The following is an 18,693-nucleotide window of genomic DNA, read 5'->3' as shown; positions in this document are numbered from 1 at the left end:
ATCGTAGGTTGGTTGTTTTACAGCATATCAAGCCTTTTCAGGTTATTTAATGTTCTAACAGGTACTACCAGTCCGGGTCAGAGTGGACCTGGGAGCAATGGCAATTAAAGGGTGGCTCCACACTCCCCAAAGCTCGCAAGCTGGGGGCTCACCATCAGATATAGTTTAAGGTCATATCCAGGACCTATTTTAGCATGAAAAGATTTGAGTGGAGTGTATATGCCATAAAACAAACTCCATTTTATTCGTATCAATTAATATTTTTTCTTTGTATATGAATATAATGTAATCACGTTGAGACAATAGTTCTCATTAGATTATCGCAGTTAAGCAACGTTAGACCTGGGCCGTACCAAATTGGTGACTATTTGGGAATACTAGTTGTTTTTACAAACAAGAACAGCAAAACGTACCTGAACAAAATATTTTTTGAAGTACCACCATGAAGACGCCTTTAGCAAATACTAGCAAGGAGACCCGACGTTGCCCTGACGTTGAATGAGGATCAACAAACGTTTCACCCTACCATATTTTATTTTCATCGAAATCGGTGAACTCGTCCATTTTTCAATCAAATCAATTAATTACCTGCCCTAGTTGGAGATCCGGGAGGAAGCTTCACATAAATCTCGGAAATGACTTAGTTCACAATACATTGCAGTTTATATTGCACTGTAGAGAAACTTGTCGATTTTATAAAATTATTTACATATAATGGTTTGAATTAAAGTTTAAAATACAAAAATCAAGTATTATGGTAGACATGCTCTAATTGTGCTCTAGAAACATTCCTTTTGAATGTGCTCCAGTCATATCAAAGAACCTACTATTGATTATATATGCCGGGCCTTTCTGCTCGTGTGGTAATAAAACTTCTCAAATGCACTTGCGATGATAGGTTGTATAAGGTGTTAACTTTAGTTAGAATAGGCTGCTCCTTCTTTCATTAGATTTTTTTTCACTTATAAATACTTATCGACAACATTCCAATACAAAACCTATCTAAAAATTGACCCAGCCGTTTGGGAGCTTATAGGGAACGGACACACATACAAAGTTCCTTTTACATAATAGTAGAGGTAGAGATGTATAGAAATGAAACCTGGCTAATAAAGTGCATGGATAGAAATGATACGAGACTGATACAATGATTGTTTAATGTGTCTTAAGAAAATTAAATCTGGACAATATAGGGAGATGTGTGCAGAACAGAAAACTTCAACGATATGATCATGTTCATGGACGAAAGTTTTTGGTTTAGTAGATGTAGAACAATCGAAGTAGCAGTTTTTAATTCACAGGAGATGCCTCCTTCAATCTCAAGAGACAATGGATACTCTCTGTAAGGGTAGCTGCACGTGTAAATTATGAGTCAAGGGTTTTTTCCGGAAACGAATTACTATTTTTTTAAGGAAACTTTTTAATGAAAAGAAATTCCGAAATGAATAAAGTTGTCATTATACGAAAATGTATGACTTTGGGGGAAGGGAGGGGCAATGCATAATCTTAACTGATTGTTCTAAGGTAGGTAACTATATCGTAAGAATTGTAAGAATTTTTTTTTCAAGTACTTTATTTAATGTAACAAAGTTTTATAATACTAAAAACGACAAAAATGTAAAATGCGACGATATCAATTTTTTTTAAATATTTAAAAAAAATGATTTTTTTTTCAATTACTTTAGTAAAATAGAGTTACCTCCCTTAAAACAATCACATTGCCAATTAAACTTTCGTAATAAATAAAGAAAACAATTAAAATTTATAAATAAATTTGAAAAGTCATTTTCAGAGTAAATTTTTAGAAGTCTTTAAAAATGAAAGAAAAAAAAAGTGTTCAAGTGCCGAATAATGTTTTAACAATAAAACCAACAATAATCCTTCGGGCATTGCAATCCGTTAGTAATTATTTTTCGGGTTTGTATTACTGTACACAGATTCGAAAAAGTTGTCAAAAAACAAATATATAACAAATAAATGTTATCAAAGGCAAGATAAGTTACTTTTCTACCAAACTGGATACATTTTTTTTTTTTTGTTTTTATTCAATGTAACATGTTTATTCAGCTCGAAAAATATGCAGTGTTTACCGATGTATTGGAGAATTCAAAATGGCGCCCGACACTCTCTTTAACATGGTAAGTTTGGGAAAAGGTGTTATAAATAATAAACTAGACAAAATACTATTAAAAAACACCGAATATATGTCAACTTATGTCACGGTAACATATAATGAGCGAATTTCTAACAGTATTTTGTCTAGTTTATTATTTATAACATCTTTTCCTGAACTTACCGTGTTAAAGAGAGTGTCCGGTGCCATTTTGAATTTTCCAATACATCGGTAAACACTATATGCTTTTCGAGCTGAATAAACATGTTACATTGAATAAAAACACGAAAAATATATCCAGTTAGGTAGAAAAGTAACTTATCTTGCCTTTGATAACATTTATTTGTTATATATTTTTTTTTTTTTGACAACTTTTTCGAATCCATGTGTACAGTAATACAAACCCTATTTTTCTTTGGGGCAAAATCTAGGGTATCTCGCATGTTATGTATGTGCTAGAATTACCTAGTAAGCTTAGGGAAGCTGCAAAATGGACCATTTTTCATTAGCTTTGATACAAACGAAGTAAAAATGATTACATGGTCAACTATATATATTCCTTAGTGGTACAAATATGGGTACTTACTTAGATTGGCACTTATGGGGCAATTAAAAGTAAAGGAAATACAGACAAGTCTGTATAATGTATGTACTTGTTACAGAACGAAAATGTCATATTCACAAAATCACGTATAAACAAATTTTTTTTTAATTAAAATTTTTAGTGATTTTACTACTAAACTCCATTAAACATAAGGCTAATTCCCCCCCCCCTCGGCAGTTCGCTTCGAGTTGCCCCCTCCCTTTTTTATTTCGTCAGATTTAATCATGGCCGACTGGCTTAATCGTAAAATTTTTCTTAAATAAGGAAAAAAGAAAAAAACTATTTGATCAAACTACGTGATTTTATTCCGTTCTACAATTAATACATCATACAGACTTTGCTTGACTTTTAATTGCTTCTATAAGTGCCAATCTGAATAAGTACTCTAATATGTTCGAAGCATAACATTCTTCAGACGCACGTAGAAAAATAAAAAAAATAAATAAAAAGTTTTAAAAAGATAAAAAGAATTAGTCCTCTAATTTCAAGGGAAGCTATCTAACATTCTTAATTTTTTTTTTTTTTCAGACTTTCAGAGTTACTTCCCTTGTAAACTTTATTTTTGAAAATATATTTTTATGCAATGAAAAGTTGTGTAGACTATAAATCTTGCTTTATCTTGTTTTTCTTTAATTGCTAGAAAAAAAAAAAAAAAGATAGTGTCGTCATACAAACGGAAGTTAGCGATTATTTCAGCATATGTACATAATTTATGAGAATTTTTCGCTTCTGGGAGCTTCTTTTTTTTATTGTACAAAAAAGGTGTTATTTTTTTAGGACTTTACTAAATATCTTTGAATACTAAAACTAATATCTTTCAAAGTATTTTTAGAATGAATTTATTTAACTTAAATTTAGCTGAATTTGTCAGCTTTCGAATGTCGCCATGAAAACACTTTTCATTATGGCTCTCTCTCTCTCTCGTAAATATTTTTTTTCCTTTTGGAAATTAACTTTCGGCTTTGATCTTTCAAATACAATTAAAAAGTAGTCGAAAACTTACAAAAACATTGATAAACTTCAAAACTATGGCCGCCTATCTTTATATCCGCCATTATTGCCCATACCTAATGAAATAATTATTAGAGGTATACTTAAATCAGATTATGGTAACATAAAATTATCTGACCTACTGACCACTATTCTGAATTTGGGTTTGTTTTAGTATAGACAGAGGTACGAAAAAAAATTGTTTAAAAAGAAAATATATAAAACAAATGAATGTTACCAAAGGCAAGACAAGTTATTCTTCTACCTACCTGAATAAGTTTTTAGTTACTTTAAAACGTTTATTCACTTCAAAATACAAAAGTAATGTCGAGCACTATAAGAATTAGAAAAATAGTCACAATGTGACTTTTACAGTTTCAAAATCTCCATAATGGCTTAAAAAAGCAAAATACTGATAAAAACCTATCCAATACATGTTACCAAAATGTAGTGCTCTGAAGGAAGGAATTATTGTAATAGAAGGCTTTCCAACATCTAAGAAACTAGAGATTCTACTTATCTTTGTCGATTTATAATATTGCCTGTGAGAGCAGGAAATTTTCATCCAAAATACTTTTTGCCCAATTTTAAATTAAATTAAAGTGGGGCAGATTGCTGAAACAATCTTTCACTTGGTGATACAAGCACCAAAATTGAAATTTGTCGGGTTTGCTTCTCCAACCATCTTGAAAACTGGAAGCCATCTTAAATTTTCTGATGGCTAACATTTTTTTCTTAAAATGTATGTTCTGAATGTCATTTGTGCCAATTTTGGTGCTTGTATTACTAAGTGAAAGATTCTTATGGAATATTGAGATAACCTGCTCCCACTAAAAACAGTACTGAAATTATGCTTTACGCCAGCAACATTGATCCAAGGCAGGTTAAACAGACTTCCCTCGTAGGAGAAAGTGTCAAGGAAATATTCAATTCACAAGTGATCCCCAATCATGTGTACATTCTGGTTTACGGAGATGATGACATTGGATTTTTCCAGTTCTTGCATGGAAGTGTCAACGTCCTCTTACATACAGCACCTGATATTCGAAAATGGTCACCCATCTGGTACTGACCAGGCTCAACGTTGCTTAACTTCAGTGATTTAATGAGAACTGGGATTATGCCATACATAGTTATATTACAGAAAATGAAAATTGAATTTTTTTTTTTAGTTTGTTTTTTTTTTTTAAACTCCTAATAGGAGCTTCATGCAAGAAAAGTTAACATTTCTCTATGGCCCATAAATCTATTTTCTCTCCCCCGTCACTAAAAAAACGCGCGCGCGCGCACGCGCGCACGCGCGCACACACACACACACACACAATTCCCAAAACCCACCGATAAGAATTCTAGGGCCGTTTGTGATCGAAAACTTGTCATTAATAATTGATTTTTTACCTTATCGTTTTTCATAATTTTGGGATATGTTCATTACTGTGACATGACAATTAAATACCATTGGTTTTACTTTGAAGATTTCGATTTTCATTCTAATAACAAAGATGCACCAATTTTTGTAAGACATAAAAATGAAATAAAAATCATAAGTCGATAAAATGTTTCCTCTACTCTAAACCATGAATCAATTAAAATATAAAAAATAAAAATAAAACAATAAAAGAATCACTTTATAAAATATTTTTATTTTTATTGCTTAATGTACCCATAGCCATAAATCGTATCTATATTTGCGCCAACTTTTTGGAATTGTTTTGTGGCCGTGTTTATAGCGTCCATACTTCTTTTAACGTCATGTCTATTCCTTGGCACTTGAGGCGAGTTCGTTATAGAGGATGTTTTAGCTTCTGCAGAGTCAATTTCTTTAACATGTACCTTTGTCTCATCACCTATCGAGCCGTCAGCAGTTTGGGTATCCAGAGATTCTTCAGATTTGGATTTCTTAGAAGATTTCTTCTTTTTCTTTGGAGGTGATGCTTCTTCGTCATTGTTATCATCCACATTACCGTTATTACTATTGCTGTTTTCCACGTCAAAGGTCACCGATTTATCAATGTCATTCTCCTCGATCACGTTTTTCTTCCTCTTTTTATTCTTTTTAGGCTTTGACATCGTTTCATTTTCAACAATTGCTGCTTCTTTATCAATGGAAGACATCGCCTTTTTTGAAATCCTAGAATCCATATCTACCAAGTCGGTGTTCATAGAGTCTTGAGGGTCTTTCTCAAAAAACGCAGAATTTTCTAGACTCGTACTGCCCTCCACTACATTACTATCCGAGGGACTAATTTTAACTTTGTTTTTCTTGTCAAGTTTCTTTTTGGAGGATTTGCTTATAGAGTTTATTTTACCGGTAGCCATTTCGGCATCTTCTGCGACCAAAATTCCATCTTTCACAACATTCTGCGAGGTTTCTTCAACCTCATCATCAATGCACTCTTTCGACCGTTTCTTTTTTTTTGACTTTTTCGTTTTTTTTGACAAGTTTTCATCACAATTTTCCCCACTATTATCATCATTACTGTCAGTCTTTCCTTTCTCTTCAGTTCGTAATGTTGAACAATAACGGTCATCTTTGTTCTCCTTCTCCCTTTCTTTCTCCTTCGATTTCTTTTTTTTCTTCTTCTTGCTCTTCTCCATGTTTTTTTCATCACCACCCACGGCTTCTGAATCTGCCACAGAGGTTTCATTTGATACAAGACCCTCGGCACACTGATCAGGTTCCATTTCCTCTTTCGGTAGAGCATCAGACAAGCACGACTGTTGTCCATCGCTGTTTTTCTTAACCTTCAGTTTGGCCATCTTCATAGCAAAGTATTCCTGAACACTTTGGTTACTTTGTATGGTCTGTATGCCATGGGTGGTCTCTTCGGTGGGACTAGCAACCTAATAATAGACAAAAAGAAAAAACGTTCACGTCATACAGATTAGACCCAAATCAAATTTTTACGATTCAACATTTTACCATGAAAAATATTTTGGGGCCCAAGTTTTCATCTAGCACCCCAAATTAGTACAAAGGACATTTATTTTAATACAGTTTATTCAAAATAAAGTGAAAAATGAAAGTTAATTTTTAATTAAAACTACATATATAGTCTACTTTAACATTTTTGACACTTATACAGATAGCAACACTTATACAGATAGCAACACTTATACAGATAGCAACACAAATGAAAATCACATTTCCAAATAAATAAACTGGAAAACTTTGATATACTTATGTATCAGACGAAAATGGGTCTCTACATCAAAAATAAGGAAAAAAATTACTAAGTAAAATTTTAATAAAAAAAAAAAAAAAAAAAAAAAAAACTATTATAGGAGCGCAAATACCTATAAATCTAAGGGAGATAAGTCAATCTCATTTAACCAATAATTATGAATGGTAGATTAGCAAAATACGAAAACCGATTTTTATTTTTAATTAGGTACTTGTACAGTTTAATCAAGGCATTAAAAAATGAAAATATTGAAAAAAATTTATATTGTACAAATCTGTTTGGAATGAAGTTCTCAAAAAAAAAAAAAAAATTCAGTAGTTTTTGGTTTTTTTTGGGGTTTTTTTACAGTGAAAAAACAATTTGTTATGATACCAATCAAAAGGTCGGCATGTTTTAATTGTTAGTAAAAAAAGCTATGATTTAACATGGAGAGGGAGTTTTGGTGCTTTAAACCGAGTTATCTCCCAGTGGTGTGTTCTAAAGATCCAAACATGGCTACCTTGAGTGCACTGTCATAAAAACATGTTTTTCCGCTGTGTAAAAAAAAAAAAAAAAAAAAAAAAAATCAATCAAATTAAGTGAAATTTCTTTTCAGAGAACTTCAGTCCAAAACGGATACATACAATATAACTTTTTTTTTTTAATTATACTTGATAATTTTTCCTAATTTATGGTGCGGTATTTGCATGCTATGCAAGTATCTCAAATTGTTTTTACTTGGAATGAAATTTTTACTTATGCCCAATACTAAATAAGCACATCATTTTTCTAAAAATATTTTTTATTTTGTAAAATAAGTTAATGAATTGTTCAAATAAAAACTTAATTTTTCAAAATACAATCGGGGCATGTTTACTTTGCAAGAAAGTATTTTGAATATAGAGTGTCAAATGAAATGTGCACCATTTTCAGTTCTCAAGTTTGGGGTGTTTAATGAAAATTTGATCCTATGTAATGTGATTGGCCCTACAGTTTCTCCTACTCTGCACTCTCTCTCTCTGACATTGTGTTGCTAGTCTCAGTCTTTTCTATAAAGACTTATGGCAGATGTTCTTCAGAATTGTCTGATCTATCCCTGCTTCCTGTCTTCGAGCTCATTCAACTCATTAGTCTAATGGCCTCCATCAATTCGCTGTTTTGATATCTCATTGTCTTCCTAAGAACGGCAAGGTTGTGAAACTCTTCTTGCTGACCACCTTTTTTTTTCTACCTATAGCCTTGGTCTTTTTAAGATTAAGGCCAATAGGCATCTCCTGTCTTTACAATAATCATCTTTACTTCTTGTTAGTTCTTTAAAGTGGCTTCATGCCTTGTTAGAAATGATTTCAATAAGAAAATTTTTATAAATAAAAGATGTATACACGCTTTGAATAATTGTAAAGTCAGTGTTTGTTAAACTTAATTTTCAAAATGTATTAAAACTTGAACATCAGATTATTGTCACCCTTAATGCCTATAATTTGTTGACCGTTTCGATGGTGCTTATCCAGAATTCCCTTATATTAAAAACCAATAAGGAAAAAAGTCTGTATGATGCACATATCCGTGACAGAAAGAAAATATATTTCAAAAATCACAAATTGATCAAGCAGTTTTATTTTTATAAAGAAAAGCATTTTAAAGTGATTAATAGAAATCCTTAAGCATTATAACAAATCTTGAAAGATCTAGAAGATGCCTACTTCGTTCCTGAATCTTTGTATAAACTAAAAATTCAAGTGATTTGATCAGAATACACCAATTTCAAATACTGGATATAATAAAATTAAGAAAAGATTAATTATAATAATTAAAATAAATACGTAACAACCTCCTAGATGAAAATTAGATGAAAAGCTATCCATTGGACAACTTATGTTCATTCAGATATTTAAGCAAACAAGAAACCAAAAAGTTACGGAATTCAACTCACATTTTTGTCTTGAACATCTGGTGAAGGTTCTTTCACTTGAGATTGTCTTGATTTCTTCCGACCAAAAATACAGTCTAAATCTTCAGAACTGCGTTGAGACAGATCTTTTCCTTTCGCATGCTTGTGATAACTAATTAAAGAATGAAATAATTTTTTTTTTTATTAAACTTTACAAAGAGAAATTTTTCTATATAAATTTACAAAATTTTATTTGGATTTTTTAAATTTTAACAAAGGAATTCATTAAAAAAAAAATAAATAAATAAATAAAATAAAAAAATTTTTTTTTAATCGATGGGCATTAAAAAAATTCTGTCTAATGTTATATTAATGTAAGAGAAAAAATTATATATATATATATAAAAATTAGATGTATGTATATAAAAAATTATATATATATATATGCATGTATTATATAAATGTTATATTAATGTAATTTTCTTAAGAGAAAAAATATTGAATGTTTGTCTGTATTAACAATCTCATATATATGACAAAAAAAATTAAAAATAAAATTACATCAGTTACAATATTTATTAATCCATCAATAATTCAAACAAGCAATTATAATAAAGAAAAATCCTTAACTCATAGAATTTCAAAAATAGGCTCTTTTCAGAGAATAAACATTAGAAAAAGTATCATTGGTTAGCAAAAATCTTTGAAAATCCATGTTGAAGATTTTTCTTTAATATAATTCCTTGTTTGAATTATTGATGGATTAACATTGTAATTTATTCAATTTTTATTTGCATCATTAATTTTTCTTTTTATTGCTCCAACTAGTGTACTGAACTTTCTATTATCTCAATAGGTTCTAATGTAAAGATAGTATATATCTTTGTCATATACATTTATAATCATCCCAAACGAGGAAAATTAAAGACCATGCCTATTGGGATAAATATCTATCATCCAGTTAGACTCTTTAACAGTATCAAAGCTATTCAGTGAGCCACACAAATAAACGATTCAAAATTAGATTAAAACAAGCACTTTTTTGACTGCAAATATAATCTTGGTCGCCAATGATATTACAGAATTTTTTTATGAAATTTCCAGTTTTGTCAACCTGAAGAAATACTTACCAACATAAAAACCGTTTTCAAGATCATAGCGAACATAAATTATTATTGTTGCTATATTCAAATATCAACCATTCTATTTTCAGTACAAAAGCAAAACTACTTCTAATCCAATATATACACTAAAAAAGGACATTAATTGGCAAAGTTTTTAACAGACAGATTATTTGACTCAGCCCTTATAAGTATATTCAGTTATTTAGCACAGGTTTAAATCCTGCTATGAGTGATGAATACTCAATAACAATATTTTTTGTTTTTTTACAAAATTATTTGCCAGACGAGGAGAGAGGGCCTTTAAATGAAAAAAGGATTAACAAAGAACAAAATTAAAAAAAAAAACAGATTAAAAAGGAAAGAAACTGTAAAATACATTTTTTAAAAAAAAAAAAGCTAAAATATTTATCTAGGTATTTTTTCTGCCTATGTTTCAAAATAATCTTGTCAAATTTTGACAAACTTTAAGCGATGATGGAGTTATCTCCCTTGGTATCCATTTCTCCTCGTCCCTGAAATGAACAAAATAGCCGGGATATGATTGATCTGTTAAAATTTGATTTTCCTCTATAAAAAAAAAAAAAAAAAAAAACTTGATCAAATTAAGTGAAATTTTTTTTCATGAGAACTTAATTCCATAATGGGTACATACAATTTTTTTTTTTTTTTTTTTTCAATATTTTACTTTTTTTATGTCTTGATTAAACTAAACAAGTACTGATTAGTTTTACTTGAAATTCTATATTTCGATTTTCGCTATTATAACGAAGAAGCACCAATTTTTTTATTAATACAAATAGGTAACGAGTCGAACCAAGTGGTGTAGCAAAATATGCCGCACATATGAAGAGGAATAAGGCAACGTACTTACTGCACTCTTTTTTTAGCGGCTTTAGATTTCTCTTCTAAGCTAATAACTTTTTCTGTGTCATCTTGATCACTTCGGCCATGGTTGGCATTCAATGCGCTAAGCAAAGAGTTGAAATCATCCTGATGACAAATCCAGTTATTACTGTCCGTTCTTTTAAAACCAAACCCTATAAACAAAGAATGAAAAATTGATTAAAATTGCATTTTAAGGACCGGTTCATCTAAAAAAAAAAATTTTTTTAATTTAAAAAAAGTTTAACCATCTAAAGTCTGCCAAAGTTATTTGATGATGAGAATTAGAATTCGTATTATTCGTTCTATTTGAAAATAACGCTCTAAAATGAGAACACTAGTCCAAATAAACCAAATAATCAATCCTCATCCCAAAGTTTTAAAGGTGCTTCTACAGAATTGGAACGAGATTTTGTAGTTGACAAATGAAGTTTTTAGATAAAAAAACTTTAAAAAAAAAATAAATAAATAAAAAATGGTTTCAACTGATTTTTTGTCAATTCTAATAAATTACAATGGTAGCTTCCAAATCATGTAGTCGAAATTACCTGAATTTTACTGAATTATTAAAAAAAATAACTTTGTGTTAGCAGGTGAAAATTTGCCACCATCTTGTTTAAATCAAAACAGAAAATTACTTCCCTTTTGAACTGTCTTACAATCGTTTTCGTCGAATTCTATTTTATTTTCTTTAATAAATAAATTTTCTATCTTGTCAATTTTCATAATTTTTCGATATAATCATCTTAAAAATACGAGGAATGCGTAGATACCATTGTTTTCATGTGAAATTCAGTATTACGATTTCTGAAATTTCATCCCAATAGTGTAGAAGCGCCGTTTTAAAACAAAAATTAGAATTTTTTTTTTTTTATAAAATCTTACCTTTCGTGTTATTCTTTCCGCTGGCTTTAACATGTTCCACACGGCCATCTTCATTTACTCCAAGACCTTTGCCCTTCTGCCAACCAAACTTTTCCATAAGTTTCTGCCCAAACTTATCCTCATCTGGAAGATAAAAATAAAAAGACGAAAATAAACTATGAACTAGATTTATTTCTAAAATTTAAACTAGAAAACTAGAAGCATGCAATTTATCAAATTTTGATCTTCTTTGTATGCATTTGAAGCATGTGGTCATGCGCCTGCACTGCTGTATTGTATGATTCTCTCTGCACATTCGTAGATGGTTGGACCAGTTTTGTAAGGTTGGATAATGGAGCCAGGCAATACAGAGTTTTCCAAAAATAGCAAGCAGAACAAATACAATGGTTTCTAAGCAAAGAGTTACAGATTGTGACTTGTGACGTAGAATGACAAAAATCAAATGAAACAATGAAAATTCTGACTTATGCAATGATAATGGAAACAAATTGTTTCAGGGGGTAAGAGAGAGGAGTTACAGAGAGAAAGCCCGCCTGTCAACAGAGGGTTATCCGCATATTTTTGCCATCACCGTTACCTTATCTCTCTTTACAACCTAATATTCAGTTTTAAATCTATATTAGTTCACACAGTTTCACTCAAAATCTTCATCAGGACAATTTCATGTTCCTATGTCTAATAAAACTGCATTAAATTTCATGTAAAAAATAAAAAAAAGTACATGCTATATAAGACCTATTTCAGTGTAAGAAAAATATCCTGATATCAAATCTGATGTTTATTTCTCTAGATAAGTTTTTTATGTACTATAAATCATATTTTATTATTTATGAATGAATAACACAAGAATTGTCAGTTTAAACAACATTTGTCCCCTTAACCTTCTTGTGCTGAGCATCATCATCCTTTCTTTTATATTCCAGCAGAAATCTACCAACATGCCAGGCTTCCATTTTCCTTTTAAAACGTTTCTCCATCACTGAAATATCCTGATGAAATCTTCCGCCATGCTCATATCACTCACATCACTAAGATTCTCTGTAAAATTCACGAAAGTGATAATTTTGAAAAATAACTGCATCTAATTCAACAAGAAAATGCCAGAAATGGATTTTACGTACCATAATGCATATAAAAATAGAAACAGATGCCCTGCACTCTTTTTGAGAGTTGCCCAGTGTTATTTTATTCCCCACAAAGACAAGAGATAGCCACTGAGAATTAGGGGTCAGATTTATGGGGTATTCTAAGTTCAGAGTTGTGCGCAGCAAGATGTTTGTTCAGGTTATATTTAAATTTCTGCATGTTGATACAGTTGAGGGGGAACAGGAATGGAATTCTAAATGCATGCAGTTCTAAGACAGAAGCGATTTAAAATAGAAAACTTTCAAGCATCTGAAGATCTCTAAAGTAAAGGAGTGGGTTTTTGCGACTTGGTCAGAAATATTTATGACGACAAGGCATAAGTGCAGCAAGTTCGTCAGAGCACATTCTGTTGAAATATTTGTAAAACAATCACAGGGGCACAATAATACGGTGATGGGACAGGGGCTGGAGCTTCATGGACGGCATGGTTCCGATTAAGTTAGAGGCTCTTTTTTTTGGACCCTATTCAAGAGGGAGAGTAGTGGTTGGTGCAGTAGCTCAGATATGGCAATAATACTATGTAGGAACAAACGGGCCCCCAAAATCAGCAAAGATTAGACCATACCTGTAATGACCTGGTCCCTGTTAATTTTGTGGTGGGTGTTAAGTTCTGTGCAGTTCTAGAAGGTTCACTTTTCCAGGCTTTGTCTTCTCTCTTTGAGAAGAGGTTAGTTTATTGCTAATCGCCTAAGGCGCCCTCACCACTTAATACCGACGGGGCTGCCTAGGCACTTTTTGCAGGTCAGAGTGCCCTCCCCTTTGCTGACTTCTCAATCCCACTTTTCGACCCTGGTGTCACAGTTCTTGCAGTGGGAGAGAACTAAATACAAAATGGTGGCTTTGTAGAGATAAGATACTGGCAGATTCTCCTTCATGGAAATACAATTCACACTCACTGTAAGATCCACTCTCTCCAAAAATTTCTCCTTGCTAGACGCCTTCGTTGGTTCGGCCACACCCTTCAACAGCACTTAGGCTAGCTAGAGAAGAACGATAACTCAAAGTCATAACAGTGTTCTTTAGCTAGATAATTTTAAACAAGAGTTATCGTTCTTTCTTAGCTAGCTTGTTTATAAAAATCGAAAGTGTATTGTTTCCAGTCTGATAGCATAAGCTATCAGACTGGAAAAATAAAATAAATAGCTTAAAGTGCAGTCTGTTTTGCCTTCAGTTAAAGGCTGAGAAATTTTAAGCAGAGACATTTTTTGTAGCCTACACAGAGGGACTTTTTTTTTTTTTTTTGAGGAGCTGGATTTTGTCCACATTAAAAACTTACCAACTTTGCCCTTGTGGGGAGAGAAGTGAATACGGATTTTGCTATACCATTAATTTCCGATTTTTGAGCTAGTATCAAAATACAGTATCTGTTAGGTCTCAGAGAGGGTGAGGGCATTCTTCCGTGAATTACCTTCCCTACTTTGGGGAGGAGGTGGGTATTACTTGTTCCGTGAGGGTTCATTTGTGAGAGGATGTGCCGACGGGACTCTACGACGGGTATTTCTGTTTACCACTTTTTAGGCGAAACTGGATCCTCTCCCTACATCAAAAACGACCTTGCGTCTGTCTTCGTGCGTAGGCAGATGGTAAACAGGAGCATTCGAAAAGAAATGTTGGCGAAGAAAAGTGATAACTGCTACCTTTAACTTTGTTGGCAGAAAAGTTAACGATCTAGCAGTTTAGGAGCAGACGATATATTTTAAGAAAAACGAAACCTGATCCAGAAGAGAATTTTCTTTACTAACAGACAGACTAGGAATTATAAATAGTCAACAGTTCCTTCCTTTTTCCTATTCTTGGTTATATATTTAAAAAAAATAAATAAAATAAAATAAATAAAAAAATAAAGAAAGAATTAAGCAATGAAATGGAAGATTGGCTATCTCGTAGAGGTTTTCAGGCTATACCGGTAATCGGTTTCGTTATTGAACATCCGCTTTACTTTAATGCTTATATGTCAATTAGTGGTGCGTTCAACGTTATAGCCGATGACAAGTATTTATTTCTACAACACGTGTTATCATATAAACTAAATTCTAGAAGTTACGTTGAAGTGTAAGAAAACAAAGCGATCGTAATAAAAAAAAGATATTTTATCACTTTAATAGTAAAAAAAAAAAAAAAAATCAATCTTACCGTTCGACCAAGTTGTCCCGCGAGGATTTATAGAATATTTCACTTTTTTACGCCCTTCAGCTAACATACTCATTTTGATGGCTCCCACAAAGTTTAGCGGAAATTCTGAAAGACTCGACTACTGACTGCCTAACTTACAGACGTAAGCATCTTGCTGATTGGCTGCTGACGAAAAAAAACTCCACCAATTAGAATATTCGTACTTGAAACTGCCTGCTTACTCTCTAACGACTTGAGTTACGTTAACATAATTTATTGCAGTAATCATTGTTTTTAAGTAATAAAAATATTTTATTTTTAAAAAATAATAAATAAAAATAATAATAATAATAATTATCAATAATCGGTATTTTTCTTAATAACTTTGAATTGTTTTCTTAGATTTTTTCTTTCCATACTATGTTCGCTTTTCTTTTTTAATATTTACTTTTTGGTCGCTTTTGATTCGAGAGTAGACAACAATTTAAAAATAAGTTAGCATGCGTCAGCCAATCAGATTCGTTGTTTTTTGCGAACCGCAAGATTTAAAAATTAGTTGACAAGTCTGATCTTGTTCAGGTTTTATCGAGAAAAAAAAATCAGCGAAAAATGTCTTCGAAACCTGTATCTACGCATGAAATCCCTGATGTTATTGTTGACTCAACCACCGGCAAGCGTTATGATAAGGGGAAATTTTTGGGCAAGGTAAGGAATAGGGATAAATATCAGGGTTTTACGTTAACATAATTTTGATTTATTTTAACTAACCGTAAAGCTATATATATTTATATTTACCTGTAGCGAGAGAGAGTCAATATGTTTTAAATTTCTTACAGTAATTTAGCGATTTTTTTTTTTTTTTAAACTTCAATATTAATAAAAACAAAAGTATTATTTAAGTCTTTCTTGCTATAAACTCGTAAATGAAGCTTTTGGTTGAAGTTTATTTTAGAAATCCAGTAGTATCTCTAGAGAATGTACATACACGACACGATCTAACTTTGGTCGTAGTATTGCAGTAATTGTTTTTGTTTGTTTTCGCTTTAAAAATATATCATTAATCGTTAATTTTCTTCATAACTTTTTTTTTCTTAGATTCTTTATTTTTATATTATGTTTGTTTTTTTTTTACTTAAAATATTTGCTTCATATACTGGGGAAGATATGGGAGGCCTTTAAATCGATCGGAAACACTGCCGGAAGTTTAGTAGGGTATCAAGAAATTTTGAAATACCAACGGTTAAAAAAAAAAAAAAAAAAAATACGAAAAATAATTTTGTTCCTATTCTTTTAACATTTTTTATTTCAGATATTTCGATCGATCTGAATATCTATTTACACACATATATTTGTTTATTAGCACTCACGTGAAAATAACCTACAACATGAAAAGAAAAAATCGCATCCCCCTCCCTACGTTAAAATGAAAAAAAAAAAATAAAGATGAACTTTACACTAAACTAAATGCTTATTGCTTCCATAATGTTAAAAAGTAGGGTTTTTTTTTTTTTTGGTTTTTTTTAATATATATTCAAGAAACCTCGACTCCTAGAAAAAACCGTTTTCCACCTAAAAAAAAGGGGGGGGTCGTGTTTCATTTTTTTTGTAAATGAACAAATCAAAATAAATCGATCATTACATCTAAAAATTGAAGGTACTTATTCAGATTGACACTTACGGCGGCAATTAAAAGTAAAAATACAAGTCTGTATAATGTACGTACCACCGGTCACAGAATGAAGATGTCATATTCCAAAAATTACGTAAAATCGATCAAGTAGTTTTATTTAAAACTAAGAAAATCAAAATTTACGATTTTTTCCTATTTTACTACTGGCTCACCTGAATATGAGAGTAAAATCTGTTATCGACGATAATCCGCAGAAATAATAAAGAATTCATTTTACGGCAGGGGAGGGGGAGCTCGTTCAGGTCCGTCTTACTAAACTGGATTGAAGATAAGGCTAATTTTTCACCTCGACAGTTCGATTTGAATTCTGTCTTTTTTATGTCCTCGAAATTTATCATGGCCAATGAAAACAGTACGACTCGACTCACGTAATCGTAAAAAAAAATACTTGAACAAATTACGCGATTTGGGGAATATTCCATCTTCATTCCGTGACTGCTACTTTCTTTACTTTTAATTGCCACAATAAGTGTCGATATGATCAAATTGAAAATCATTTGGTACTTGTGCACTTTTGCCACCGCGCTGAAATAACGTTATTTTGAAAGCCATTCTTAATATAGGGAGCTGTTTTGTAACTATTCTGTGCTTCCGCCTAATTTAATTTAAAAAAAAAAAAAAGTTATCGTGAAGCTTTAATTTAACCTGGGGAAAAAAATATTAAAAAATAGCGTGGTGGCTAAAATGCACAAGCACCAATTACTTTCCTAACCTTCTATAATAAACAAAGAATAAAAAACGGCTGTTGAATTATTCGATTGTTTTGTGTTTACTTAACTGGAAAATGAAGTACCCAATAAAAAAAAAAAAATAGCTAAGCTTACATTTTTAAAATTAACCGTCTTTATTCTTTAAACTAAAAAACATAAAACAATTTGAATGTACGCGAAGTCTGAAATCCAGAAATCTTAAAAACTGAAAAGTTCAAAATAACGTTTCTAATTTTTAGATACAAAAAAAAAAAAAAAAAAAAAAACTAATTCTAATATTTACACACAAAAAATCCCTTTCTTTTTTGTTTGTTTTTGTTTGTAAGATTATCAGATCCTTCCTGACTTGACTAAAGCAAATTCTTGATTATCTTCAGCTTTAAACTTGAATATGGTTCCTATTAAAATCTTATCTTAATTAAATTAGTGTATTTTATTTCTGCAGTTTACGAACCGTGCTGCAACTGCTGCACTGCAATGTTATTTGAGAAGCCTATTAATACATGGATGGAGCTTTAACTAGGTTAAAGTACATTGAGTCCGAAAATCCAGTCTCATTCTGAGTTCAGGGAAAGATGGGGGTCACGCTGTGCTATCACCGGTATAGCCCCTTTGCAGAGTTGTTATGAGTAGTTTCCAAAATATGAAAGTTTGAAAAGGTGGGGGATCACTTTTCTTTATTAATTTAACGTAAAATGAGCATCCGTTTTATGACTTTCTTTTCTTTTTTTTTTTTTTCTTTTTTTTTGAGGTGGTGGCACTGGTGGGGGTCAACGTAAAATGAACACATTTTTTACGTAAACTGGGTAATTGTGACCTGGTAGACCAACACAAAACCTACCCTAAAAAACTTGTTTTCTGGTGTGCTGAAAACAAATATCGCATTTAAATTTTCCGCAAATAATTAGTTTTCCAGATATCAAGCAATGTAATTCTTTGTTATAAAGTGATGACCCCTGTTGTACGCGCAAGCGCGCGCATGAACACCCCCCCCCCCCGAATTTTGTTGCTGTGCTTCTTCGTTATAATATCAAAATTAAAAAATCGAAATATTGAATTTCAAGTAAAACTAATGATATCTACTTGTCATGTCACAATGAAAATAGCTAAAAAATAACAAAACAAAAAAAAAGGTGGAAAATTAATGAAAATAGTTTTCGAATACAATTTAGCGAAAATTGAGCTTTGCTTAAAAAAACCAAAAACTGTTCAAATTGTAACAAAGGAGGTAATTATTTTCTGAAAATTGAAAATTTTTGGTCAGTTTAGCAAAATTCGCTAATATCTACTAAAAAGAACTTTGTCTCTGTATGTTCGTTTCCTATGGATTCAAAAACGGATGGACCAATTTTTATAAAATTTCACATGAACGTACCTGGCAG

The 18,693-nt window shown here is 31.5% G+C and overlaps 2 protein-coding genes across 5 annotated transcripts in view; one reads left to right on the top strand and one right to left on the bottom strand.

Annotated features, from left to right (window-relative positions):
• LOC145293237 (uncharacterized) overlaps positions 1-18,693 on the top strand; it is a 284,727-nt gene that overhangs the window by 233,063 nt on the left and 32,971 nt on the right. The gene's annotated exons all lie outside the window — the stretch shown is intronic.
• Positions 5,331-15,109, bottom strand: LOC145293238 (uncharacterized). 2 transcript variants are annotated; one of them, XM_080139808.1, is made up of 5 exons: positions 14,933-15,109; positions 11,654-11,776; positions 10,758-10,923; positions 8,805-8,934; positions 5,331-6,551 (listed from the first exon to the last, which is right to left on the bottom strand). In XM_080139808.1, the coding sequence occupies exons 1-5, from the start codon at positions 15,003-15,005 to the stop codon at positions 5,355-5,357; spliced, it is 1,689 nt and encodes a 562-aa protein (XP_079995934.1). In that variant the 5' UTR covers positions 15,006-15,109; the 3' UTR covers positions 5,331-5,354. The 2 variants fall into 2 exon arrangements, with proteins under 2 accessions (XP_079995934.1, XP_079995936.1); XM_080139810.1 differs by lacking the exon at positions 14,933-15,109 and adding an exon at positions 13,696-13,765.

This window comes from Euprymna scolopes, chromosome 14, assembly GCF_053919585.1.
Source record: "Euprymna scolopes isolate OS-2025 chromosome 14, ASM5391958v1, whole genome shotgun sequence".
Classification (NCBI taxonomy): Eukaryota; Metazoa; Mollusca; class Cephalopoda; order Sepiida; family Sepiolidae; genus Euprymna; species Euprymna scolopes.
The sequence above is the reverse complement of the archived record's forward strand: the minus strand, read 5'-3'. Positions and strand labels throughout refer to the sequence as shown.

What these genes read in the sequence shown, in the direction of transcription:
- LOC145293238 (XM_080139808.1), bottom strand. Translation starts at nt 15,005, where the DNA reads ATGAGTATGTTAGCTGAAGGGCGTAAAAAAGTGAAATATTCTATAAAT. An exon ending in CGGAAAGAATAACACGAAAG is followed by an intron (nt 10,924 to 11,653) that starts GTAAGATTTTAT and finishes CTTTGTTTATAG; the next exon opens with GGTTTGGTTTTAAAAGAACG. An exon ending in CAGATGTTCAAGACAAAAAT is followed by an intron (nt 6,552 to 8,804) that starts GTGAGTTGAATT and finishes GTCTATTATTAG; the next exon opens with GTTGCTAGTCCCACCGAAGA.